At 41.1% G+C, this 12,588-nt stretch overlaps 1 protein-coding gene across 1 annotated transcript in view; it reads right to left on the bottom strand.

The window, feature by feature from the left end:
• Positions 1–11,291, bottom strand: part of USP50 (ubiquitin specific peptidase 50) — a 38,018-nt gene extending 26,727 nt beyond the window's left edge. Inside the window, exons 1-2 of the mRNA XM_040415094.1 lie at positions 11,167–11,291; positions 9,538–9,648 (exon numbers count right to left, since the gene is read on the bottom strand). Coding sequence (XP_040271028.1) covers positions 9,538–9,648; positions 11,167–11,291 — 236 coding nt within the window. The remainder of the gene's footprint in view (positions 1–9,537; positions 9,649–11,166) is intronic.
• Between the last annotated feature and the right edge of the window lie 1,297 nt (positions 11,292–12,588).

Raw genomic sequence — 12,588 nt, 5'->3', positions numbered from 1 at the left:
TTTCACCGCCCAGTCTGGAGTTCGCGTGGAGACAGCTCATTTAGGATCAGCCCTCGAGTTTTTTGAGCTGTTCTTCACCGCGGATCTCTATGACTTAGTTGTGGCAGAAACCAACCGCTATGCCACACAGTATATAACCGCCAATCCGGAAAGCTTCTATGCCCAGCCTTTCTGGTGGAAACCAGTCACAGTTTCCGAATTTAAAATATTTTTGGGCCTTATCCTCAGCATGGGTCTAACTAAAAAAAATGTATTGCGTTCCTATTGGTCTAAAGACCCAATACATTACATGCCCATGTTCTCTGCTGCTATGTCCAGGGCACGTTTCGAGGGCATCATGCGCTTTATGCATTTTACTGACAATAAAACCTGTCATCCAAGAGGCCACCCTGCTTATGACCGGCTCCACAAAATTTGGCCCCTCATAGACCGTTTGTCATCCAGGTTTGCAGATGTGTATACCCCCAATCAGAACATCTGCATAGACGAGTCCCTTGTACATTTTACCGGGCGCCTTGGCATCAAACAGTACATCCCCAGCAAGCGCTCCCGGTATGGGGTCAAATTGTATAAGCTCTGTGAAAGGGCCACAGGCTATACATATCGTTTTAGGGTCTATGAGGGAAAAGACTCAAAACTGGAGCCGGTCGGATGTCCTGACTACCTGGGGAGCAGTGGCAAGATTGTCTGGGACTTGGTGTCACCCTTACTCCACAAGGGGTACCACTTATAGGTGAACAATTTTTACACAAGCGTGGCCCTCTTTTGGCACTTACATATAGTCGGATTTCAATGCTGTGGCACCGCGCGACCTAGTCGCCGGGGCTTCCCCCAACGGCTCGTTAATACCCGACTTGCACGAGGGGGAGAGGGCTGCCTTGTGTGACCAAGAACTGCTCGCGGTGAAGTGGAGGGACAAGAGGGACGTTTACCTTCTGTCCACCATTCATGCAGACACGACAGTACAAATTGAAAGGGCAACTGGAGTCATTGAGAAACCCCTCTCTGTCCATGACTATAACCTTCACATGGGAGGGGTGGACTTCAATGACCAGATGTTGGCTCCCTATTTAGTGTCCCGCCGCACCAGACGATGGTATAAGAAGGTGTCTGTTTATTTAATTCAATTGGCTGTCTATAATAGTTTTGTTCTCTACAGTAAGGCTGGGAGAACAGGATCCTTCCTAAAATTCCAGGAAGAGATCATTTCGGAACTCCTGTATCCAGGAGGGTCCGTGCCCCAAGGCCCTGATGTAGTTAGCCGGCTACATGGCAGACACTTCCCGAGTGTCTATCCTGGTACCCCAACTCAGCATTCCCCAAGAAAAAGATGTCGTGTCTGTAGCAGGGCTGGAATAAGCCGTGACACCGCCGTTTTTTGTCCTGACCAGCCTGTCCTATGCATAAGGGAGTGTTTCCGCAAGTACCACACACAGGTACACTATTAGTGTAGGGATCGCGTGACACAGGACAGGCACACAGGGGTCTTAGGGCCCTTTCACACAGAGCTGCTACAAACCTCTCCTTTCACCTGGGGCAAAGTGCATAATGTACTTCGCCACATCTCTGGGCGATTTGTGCTTTGCACATTGTCCCATGGGGAAGGAGAGGTTTGTCCTCTAAAGGTAAAAAAAAATAAAAATTGTTCTGTTTCAAATGTTATATAAAGTTTATAAAAGTTGATGTTAATAAATTTATTGCGTTGCGGCCTGGTTTTATTTTATTTTTTTACCTTCTATGTGGACCAAGCGATCAACCAGCTGCAGCACTGATGTGCATTCTGACAGAAGCAATGCGCTGCTGTCAAATTACACAAAGTCGGTGTATGCGGCGCTGCAAGACGAGATTTCTCCTCTGCAGTAAAAAAGATACGTTTGCCGAGGCTTATGAGCTTTGGCAACCATTTTTTATTTTAAAAAAAATTTGGCAATGATTTATTCACCCACATCGATTGATGTGAATGGAGAAATCGGGTTTGCCAGGGCATGCGAGCTGAAGTGGGTTTGGATGTTGGGCGGAGCTCCTATGTCCTGGCAGACATGTCCTGGCACATTTTTTGGCAGAGATTTTTTCATCCACATTGATCGATGCGAATGAAGAAATCGGTGCCATTCATTTTTTCTTTCAGCCCAAAAAATTATATTTTTTGTCACAAGTTAGTGGAATATGATTTTTTTTTTTTTTTTTTATAAATATTTATTTTATTTTAGAAACCACAAATTAGTACAAAATCAAATATTGATCAAATCAGTATACATAACACAATAATTATAAACATCATTGTGGCTAACTTGTACCGATCAATATAGGTTTACACCCAATATAATAATAATAGCCCCCCCCCCCCCAAATTGGCTGCCGTCCAATCCATTCAATCAGCTATAGAACAACATTAAATATACCTAAGAGGTCTTGCGTGACACCCCCTGCTTTCTTGCGATATCCTCATATACTCTAATTTGTTGAAGGTATAAACTCCACTCGGTTACCGAGGGCGGGGAGACAGAGCCCCAATACTTAACCAACATAGCTTTGGCGACCATCAGACCCCTCATCCAGATCTGTCTGACCCGGTGGGGGGTTTCCATTTCTGAGAGATAGTATCCCAAAATCACTGTCAAAATGGGCGGGTTGTAATTCGACGCGGACTCCTTTTGTAGGGAAGAGAACACTTGGTCCCAATATTTTTTGATTTTACTACAGCCCCAAAGCAAGTGTATATAGTCCGCATTAACATATCCACATTTAGGGCAGCAACACTCCCTAGCTTTATTTTGGCGGAATTTTCCTTGGATTTTTGGGGTATAATATAATCGATGCAAAATCTTAAATTGGATTAATCTATGGGCATTGGAAACCGACGCCTTCTTCACATTCTTATAGATGGAGGACCACTGTAGTGGTGAGCAATTCAACTCTTGCTCCCACTTAGTTGGGCTATTAAAAGGAGTAACAGTTGCCAATGCCGTTCGGAGTTTAGCGTACAATACAGAGATCTTCACCTTCTCGTACTTGTGAGCATCACAATAATCGAAAAATAAATTCTCTTGTGGAAAAATTAAGTCCCTATTCCTAGAGGCTACAAAAGTGTGTTTTAAGCGTGTATACATAAACACGTCTAATGGTGAACTATAAGTGACACCAAATTCGCAAAGCGATTTAAAATGGCCCGAAAAAAAAAGGTGAGACACTTTATTAATACCCTTACGTGACCAATAACCAAAATCTGTAATTTTGAAAAATTCCGCCAGACCCCTGTTCTCCCACAGAGGAGTAAAGGCAAAGGGACTAGAAACTTTAAGGATATCCTTCAGCTTATTCCATACCCTCTGTAGTGAACAGGGGATCGGCAAGGACCTCTCCAATCCCATATACCCAGTCTCCAAACATGCAAAAATATTCTCTATTGGTTTATCCATCACTTTAGTCAAATAGCGTAGGAGTAAACTCTCTTTCAAAAAGCAACAACGCTGTATCTGTGCACATAAATAATAACCTTGAAAAAAAGGAAGTGACAACCCACCATCTTCCTCCGACAACCATAAGTATCTCTGCTTTATACGCACCCTCTTCCTTCCCCAAATTAGATCGTTTATCAGAGTCTCCAATCTATGAAAAAATATATCGTCAATCCAGATTGGGGAGGCACATATCGGGAACAAGACGATAGGCAAGATAATCATCTTAATCAATGCTATTCGATCTGTCTGAGCCAACATCAATTTCTGGAATATGATTTTTATTTATTTTTTCTTACAAAGTCTCATATTCCACTAACTTGGGACAAAAAATAAAATTTTACATGAACTCGCCATGCCTCTCACGGAATACCTTGGGTTGTCTTCTTTCCAAAATGGGGTCACTTGTGGGGTATTTATACTGCCCTGCAAAAAAGTTTCACACATGTGGTATCGCCGTACTCAGAAGAAGTAGGGCAATGTGTTTTGGGGTGTATTTTTACATATACCCATACTGTGTGTGAGAAATATCTCTGTTAATTACAACTTTTTAATTTTTTTTATACAAAGTTGTCAATTTACAGAGATATTGCTCTCACCCAGCATGGGTATATGTAAAAATACACCCCAAAACACATTGCCTTACTTCTTCTGAGTACGGCGATACCACATGTGTGACACTTTTTTGCAGCCTAGGTGCACAAAGGGGCCCAAATTCCAATGAGTACCTTTAGGATTTCACAGGGCATTTTTACGCATTTGAATTCCAAACTACTTCTCACGCTTTAGGGCCCCTAAAATGCCAGGGCCGTATAAATACCCCACAAGTGACCCCATTTTGGAAAGAAGACAACCCAAGGTATTCCGTGAGGGGCATGGCGAGTTCATGTAAAATTTTATTTTTTTGTCACAAGTTAGTGGAATATGAGACTTTGTAAGAAAAAAATAAAATAAAAAAATAATCATTTTCCGCTAACTTGTGCCCAAAAAAAAAATCTTCTATGAACTCTCCATGCCCCTCACGGAATACCTTGGGGTGTCTTCTTTCCAAAATGGGGTCACTTGTGGGGTATTTATACTGCCCTGGCATTTTAGGGGCCCTAAAGCGTGGGAAGTAGTTTGGAATCCAAATGCGTAAAAAATGCCCTGTGAAATCCTAAAGGTACTTATTGGAATTTGGGCCCCTTTGTGCACCTAGGCTGCAAAAAAGTGTCACACATGTGGTATCGCCGTACTCAGAAGAAGTAGGGCAATGTGTTTTGGGGTGTATTTTTACATATACCCATACTGTGTGTGAGAAATATCTCTGTAAATGACAACTTTTAAAAAAAATTATACAAAGTTGTCAATTTACAGAGATATTTCTCTCACCAAGCATGGGCATATGTAAAAATACACCCCAAAACACATTGCCCTACTTCTCCTGAGTACGGCGATACCACATGTGTGACACTTTTTTGCAGCCTAGGTGCGTAAAGGGGCCAAAAGTCCAACGAGTACCTTTAGGCTTTACAGGGTTGCTCACAATTTAGGCCCGCCCAAAATGCCAGAACAGTAAACACACCCCACAAATGACCCCATTTCGGAAAGTAGACACCCCAAGGTATTCACTGAGGGGCATAGTTAGTCCGTGGGAATTTTTTTTTTTGCCAGAGGTTAGCAGAAATGGAAACTTTATTATTATTTTTTTTTCCTCAGAAAGTGTCATTTTCCGCTAACTTGTGAAAAAAAATGAAATCATACATGAACTCACCATGACCCTCCGCGAATACTTTGGGGTGTCTTCTTTCTAAAATGGGGTCATTTGGGGGGTATTTATACTGTCCTGGCATTCTAGCACCTCAAGAAACATGACAGGTGCTCAGAAAGTCAGAGCTGCTTCAAAATGCGGAAATTCACATTTTTGTACTATAGTTTGTAAACGCTATAACTTTTGCGCAAACTAATAAATATACACTTATTGGATTTTTTTTTATCAAAGACATGTAGCACAATAAATTCTGACACAAACTTGTATAGAAATGTAATTATATTTGAACAATTTAACCAGAGAAATTTAAAAATACACTTTTTTTGAGAAAATTGCAGTCTATTTTGATTAATATCAGAAAAACGAAAAATCTCAGCAGCAATCAAATACCACCAAAAGAAAGCTGTATTTGTGAGAAGAAAAGGAGGTAAAATTCATTTGGGTGCCAAGTTGCATGACCGAGCAATAAACCGTTAAAGTTGTGAAGTGCCGATTTGTAAAAAAGGGCCTGGTCACTAGGGGGGTATAAACCTGTGGTCCTTAAGTGGTTAAAAGGAGGTATTTTTTTGTACTGGCACATATTATAAGGGTTTATTACTGTACTGGCACACAGAGATAGGGATTTATATATAAGGTGGGGGCACTATGGGGACATTGGTTCTATCAGGGGTACTAAAAAGGGCTAATTTTTGTAGTGGCGTGTATTATAAGGGGGCATTTTTGTACTGCCACACATTACAAGGGGATTTAATTTTTTTGTACTGGCACACATCAGGGGGCATTTTTTCTACTGACACACATTATAAGGGGAATTATTACTACTATGGTGGGCTTTATTACTATTAGGGGCCTATGGGGAACATAAGTACTAGTATAGGCAATATGGGACCATTATTATTTCTGGGGCACAATAGGGGACATTATTACTATTGGGGGCGCACTAAGTGCACTCTGGGAAAGAATCATTACTATTGGTGGGACTTTTGGGAGAACTATTATTGTGGGGGCACAGTATCAGCTTAGCACAATTATTTTTGGGGTACACTGTGTTTATGGCACTATTAGTGTCAGGGACACTATCTGCTGGGCACTGTTATTTTTTATGGCATTGTGTGCCAATAATTATTGAAGGGGGCTCTATCTCTGTGATACTAGTATTTTCAGGGGATTATCTGTCTCTGCAGTATAGTATTGGGGAGCACAGCGGACACAGTATTGGGAGTGGCAGAATGGGGTGTTCAGAAGGTGGGGAGGATGATGGAAAAGTAGGACACTAAGATGTCTGTGTGCCAAAGACTGCAGAGACAAGAGATGCCTGAAAGAAATCATCATGGCGGTCTGGTCCAGGAGAAGATAAGCATAGAGAATGTTTACACCAGAGGATACATCACTGGATATAAGAGGTATGAGGCACTGTATTCTCCTGTATGTTTTGTAGCACTATATGTAATGTTTTCCAAGTATGTCTAACAATAGGGCTGGAAAGAAGGGGTTAGGTTGAGAATTTGGCATGGGGGGGTTCCCATTCCAATTTTTGCCTCAGGCAGCAGAAAGGCTAGTTGTACTTGCAGTTTACATCCACATTTATGGCATTTCCATACCCAAAAGAACCTGCCTAGCAATTCAAGAGGTGTGGAGTCAGTCTCAGATAACATCAACCTGGCACAGCATATTGGGCACCGAAATGCCATATTTGTGGAAAGATTGCAGTTTTCTCTTTGTACCATTTGCTGTGCATACATTTTTTAAAAACACCTATCGGGTTAAACTGCATCCCATAATAAATGCCTTGAGGGGTGTAGTTTCCAAAATGGGATCATTTCCTGCTGTTTCCATTATTTCACCCCAGAGCCTCGACACTTGTCAATACATGCTATGTAAATCACCACCCTGGGCCTCAAGTGCCCATGGTGCTCATTTACTCCTGAACCCTGTGGTATGTCCAGGCAAAGGATTAAGACCACATGTAAGGTGTCTAAAATGGGAGGCATGGCATAATAACAGGGCTTACATTCCACACTAGCTCACACTGGGCACAGCATATATGGCACTGAAATGGCATATCTGTGGAAAAATTGCACTTTTCACTTTGCACCATCTGCCGTGTATTAATTTTTGCAAAACACCTGTGGGTTCAAGAATCTCACTACACCCCTTGGTAAATTCTGTGAGGGTATGGTTTCCAAAATGGGGTTACTTCTTGGTGGTTTAATTTTTTTATTTAATCTCAAAGCCTGCAGTTGTAAGTCAGTACTGTATAAATCAACAAACTAGGCCCAAAATCTCCACGGTAAACCCTGCAGTGTCCCCAAACAGCAGTTTATGATCACATAGGAATATTGAGGTACTTAGGACAATTATGTAACAAAAGTTTGCTTTTTCTCCTATTAGCATTTTGGAAAATGAAATGTTTAAGACTAAAACTACATGTAATTGAAATAAAATGTAATCTTTAATTTCATATCCCAATAATAAAAAAAATCTATTAAACACCTATGGGGTCAAACCATTGAATTCCTTGAAGGGTTTAGTTTCCAAAATATGGTACATTTTGGGGATTTTACACTGTAGTGGCACCCTAGGAGCTATGCAAATGTCACATGACACCCGAGAACCATTCCAGCAAAATCTGCCCTCCAATTGGCACTTCTTCACTTCTAAGTCCTGCCGTGTGCTCATACAGCAGTTTACGAGGACATATGGGGTGTTGCCATACTCAGGAGAAAATGCATAACAAATTGTGGGATGCATTTCTCATGCTACCCCTGAAATGAAAAATTTGGGGCTAAACCAATATTTTATTGGAAAAATGTAATGCCATTACACCTAGAGTCTCTAGAGAGAGTCTCTTCTCTCTCTGCATCTCCACTTTGATTGACAAGGCCAGGCAGCGTAGACATCATCACACCTGACCCTGACTTCTCCTAAAGTCAAAGTACAGAGGACGCGGCAGTTGCAGAGCAGAGCCTCTAGGTGTAATGGCAATGCCCCTGAAAAAGGTCAGCCAGTTTCATAGGTACAAATCTGCTCACAGACACCCTTTAATTAAAATCTGCCCTCCAAAAGCCATATGGCGCTCCTTCACTTCTAAGCCCTGCTGTGTGCCAGTGCAGCAGTTTACAAACACATATGGGGTGTTCTTACAAACTGCAGAACCAGGGTAATAAATATTGAAGGTTTTTTGTTGTTAATCCTTGCTGTATTACATGAAAAAATGGACTAAAATTGTAAATCTGCAAAGAAAATGAAACTTTCAAATTTCACCTGCATTTTCCTTTAATTCATGTGGAACACCTAAAGGGTTATCAGAGTTATCAAGAACAATGCCTGAAGTGAATTGAGAGTAAGCTGCACATGTGTGGCCACTCTCAATTACCAACTATGGGACTTCCAAAAATAGCTGGTGTGCTCTTAATTAATAGCAGGGCCCTGTTCTTGAGATATCAAACATTCATGGCATATCCTATTGACATCCTACAAATGTCCTAGATGGGACAATCCCTTTACAAGAAAACTCCAGAAAAAAAACTGATTTACTGTGTTATACACAGTTCAAGACCTAAAGAAGGTGCATGGTTTCCATCTTTGGTGTTCTTTAAAATATATATCTCATTCTTTGCTCCCTCTGGCCCTGCACTTGATATAACACAGGGGGGGGGGGGGCAAATTTACTGATACTACTTTTTAGATAGTGTAAACTTAAGGCGGCCATACAAATTTAATAGCTGTCAGCCGAATGATTGCTCAGCATACAGCAATCTCTCGCTCAACTCCCTCAAAATTCCCTCATATTCCTACACATTCGGTTGAACGTGTATGTGTATTCAATGGGGATAGGGAAAAAAGCAGCTGCCAGACACTTCTGGTAGCAGTTCATTTCCCAGGAGAACAAAAAGATTGGGCGAAAATATTCATACAGACAATGTTGGAGGTCCCCATATGACACAATAAACTGTTTTTTAAATAGAAAATATATTGGGCGAGCACTCTAACATCAAACACACATTTATTATATAAAATTATATCAGACACTATAAAATCAATATAAAATAAATTAAATCACAATGTCCACAAAGGGGGCAACCACTATGAGAGTCCGTAATACAAATGAAGATCTCGACTTTTACCATACAAGTGCATATACTGCTCTTTGTTTCCTTATGGAGCTTAGAAAGTTGATGTTATATCGACAAAAATAATCGCAATTGCTGCAAGTAGTGTTGTTACTTTCGGGTAAGTTCTGATACAATCCGAAGGGTCTCAGTATCAATAGGGATCGTATTTAGTCAAATTGTAACAGATGGTAGTGTCGGCTATTCAGCCGCTTACCTCCTTCCTTCAGGAGTTATTCTGGCGTCTCCGCTGATGTTACCGAGGGGCGAGCGGTGCGGGAAGCTCCGGCGTCTCGCGTCGCACTCCTCGATTAGATGTTCTCGAGGTCTGTATTGACAAAATCTCGCGGAATCACGCTTACAGGATTTCTCTCTCGTCCGTAACTGACGTCTCTGGTATGTCGAGTCAGAGCCCGATTTTTCGAATTCTTTTACGATGATGTCTGCATGGCCATGCGACTAGAAATATTTTGACAGGTGTGTGGCGTTAACAGACGCGTTTCGGGATATGTCACTACCCCTTCCTCATATCCCGGTAACGCGACACACCTGTCGAAATATTTCTAGTCACATGGCCATGCAGACATCATCGTAAAAGAATTTGAAAAATCGGGCTCTGACTCGACATACCAGAGACGTCAGTTCCGGACGAGAGAGAAATCCTGTAAGCGTGATTCCGCGAGAGTTTGTCAATACAGACCTCGAGAACATCTAATCGAGGAGTGCGACACGAGACGTCGGAGCTTCCCGCACCGCTCGCCCCTCGGTAACATCAGCAGGGACGCCAGAATAACTCCCGAAGGAAGGAGGTAAGCGGCTGAATAGCCGACACTACCATCTGTTATAATTTGACTAAATACGATCATTATTGATACTACGACCCTTCGGATTGTATCAGAACTTACCCGAAAGTAACAACACTACTTGCAGCAATTGCGATTATTTTTGTCGATATAACATCAACTTTCTAAGCTCCATAAGGAAACAAAGAGCAGTATATGCACTTGTATGGTAAAAGAGATCTTCATTTGTATTACGGACTCTCATAGTGGCACACAGTAGTTGCGCCCTTTGTGGACATTGTGATTTAATTGATTTTATATTGATTTTATAGCGTCTGATATCATTTTATATAATAAATGTGTGTGTGATATTAGAGTGCTCGCCCAATATATTTTCTATTTCAATTTCTTCTCTTTTGAGAGGTAGGGTGTCCTCTCTATTGGGTTGGCAGCACCATACCATAGGTAATAGGGAGTGAGCCACCACTACAATCGATTTTCATTTCAATAAACTGTAATTTAAACCCACTATTCTGAGTGGGTTTGGGTGACAATACACTAATGTGTATGGTGACCTTTAGACTAGAGAGTTTAAATGAGTGATTGATGCAAAATAATAAATCTGGCGACCCTCTAGACTGTCTAGTCTAAGTTTATAACACCTATTATTTGAATTACTTTACAGCACAATTTTGTACCCAGATGGCAGATGCTGGCACAACTTAAGCCACACTCTTTTCCATTAGTCCACTTTCCTTTTCTGGTAGGAAACATTCACTTTCTTGAAAAAGTTGAAAAAGGTGCCTAAGAGTGTCTAGTTGAAAGCATGTATGCTGGCTTTTTTGTAGCAAAGAGCTCCAGAATCTTGGCACACTTTGAGTACTAAATCTCCCCCCATGTATCAGCATTTACTGGAACGGAAGTGGATGTAACCACTGAAACGGAAGTGGATGTAACCACTAGCTTGAAGTTCACATCCATCTAATTATTATATGACTGTATGCATTGGTTAATCTGTAATTTAGCATATATTAACTTGTATATTCATTAGTTTAGTGAATAACCTTATTGCTTTTATCTTGATGAAGCACAAAATCACAAAAAGCACATACTCACCATTCTGTATCATCTGTATCCTGATCTTCTTCAGAGGTAGTTTCCTCCCACTGAGAAGCACCTGGATGGGCATTGTTTCTAAGTATCTCTTGTGATAAACATTTTAAAAACTCCTCAAGAGAGAAACCTTCTCTGTAGTCCATATCTTCCAGTAAATAAAGTATAAAAGCATTAATGCAAGAAAAATGAACTAAAAGCCAAAACACAACCAAAAATGTAATAGCTTCATTGTCTTCTCCATACACTGGCAATATAGTGTATCCATCCAAGCAAGACAACTTGACATAATCTCTCAGTGTCTTGTCCTTATGGTTTTTATGATTAACACCAGACCCAAATTTCCCCCCAAGCTTGGAAACAGGTTGTAGTCTTATGCCAAGCTCATTAAACTCTTCAATGATGGCCTCATTTATAGGGGCTGAACTGTCAATCTGGGCTATATAATTTCTTTTACAGAAGGGAATTACAAGCTTGCGTATGATGTATAGGAATGGGATGCATTGAGCCTGCCTGAGGACCTGAGTTATTGAGTAAATGTAAAAATTACAAATGTAACCAGTTTGCTTTTCCACCAGTAAAACGACTCGCAGGTCACTGGGATGCTGGGAATCTCTAAAGTGAATTTTGTATTTTTCAATGCAAAGAACCTGTGCAGGTTCATAACTTGCCTTAAAGTTTAATCCAAGACGTTCTTGCAGCTGTTTAACTTCTTGAAACAACGTTGTTCCACTTTTGTTTCCTTTTGTGTAAAATAAACAGAGCCAATCTTGGGAGAGTTGGTGTGGAGAGCCTGGGAACCTGAGATATTTTTTCATTGAAGCATCTACTGATGTTTTTGTGGGTTTTCCATGGAGTCCAACCAAGCCACTCGACAACAAGTGTGCCACCCATTTCAGTATGTCAGCCTGCTCCACCTTCACCAAGCTTTGTCCTCCACTTTTTTGCAGTCTCTTGGCATTCTTGTTGATTTTCTTTTGCACTCTTCCTAGTATCTGTTCATCCAATAAGTGAAGAAATATGTGTTTTTTTGCTTTTGGTACTTTAAGAATAGTTTTTCCATATTCATTGCTCTTACCTTCTATTGCTTTTGATCTACGTTTTAAAGTAAAACATCCTCCACAGAGGGTGCAGGATGAAGTAGCAATCCTAACCGTAGAGTAATCTTCAGATGCCCATTGTGCCCATATAAGTGTGGCAACTGTAACATCCATAGCCACATAATGAACTGTGCAGAGGAGAATCAGTAGATGGGATTAGGTGTCCGGCATTTGTTTGTGGGAGTGGTTGGTTTGGTTTCCAGTGACTCCTGAATAAAGGCCACTGAGCATTAGCAATCTGTGTACTCTAGTCAGTTGTTAGAGCTACAGCAA

Source organism: Bufo bufo, chromosome 1 (genome assembly GCF_905171765.1).
Source record: "Bufo bufo chromosome 1, aBufBuf1.1, whole genome shotgun sequence".
In the NCBI taxonomy this organism is placed as follows: Eukaryota; Metazoa; Chordata; class Amphibia; order Anura; family Bufonidae; genus Bufo; species Bufo bufo.
This window is presented reverse-complemented; position numbering and strand designations above follow the sequence as displayed.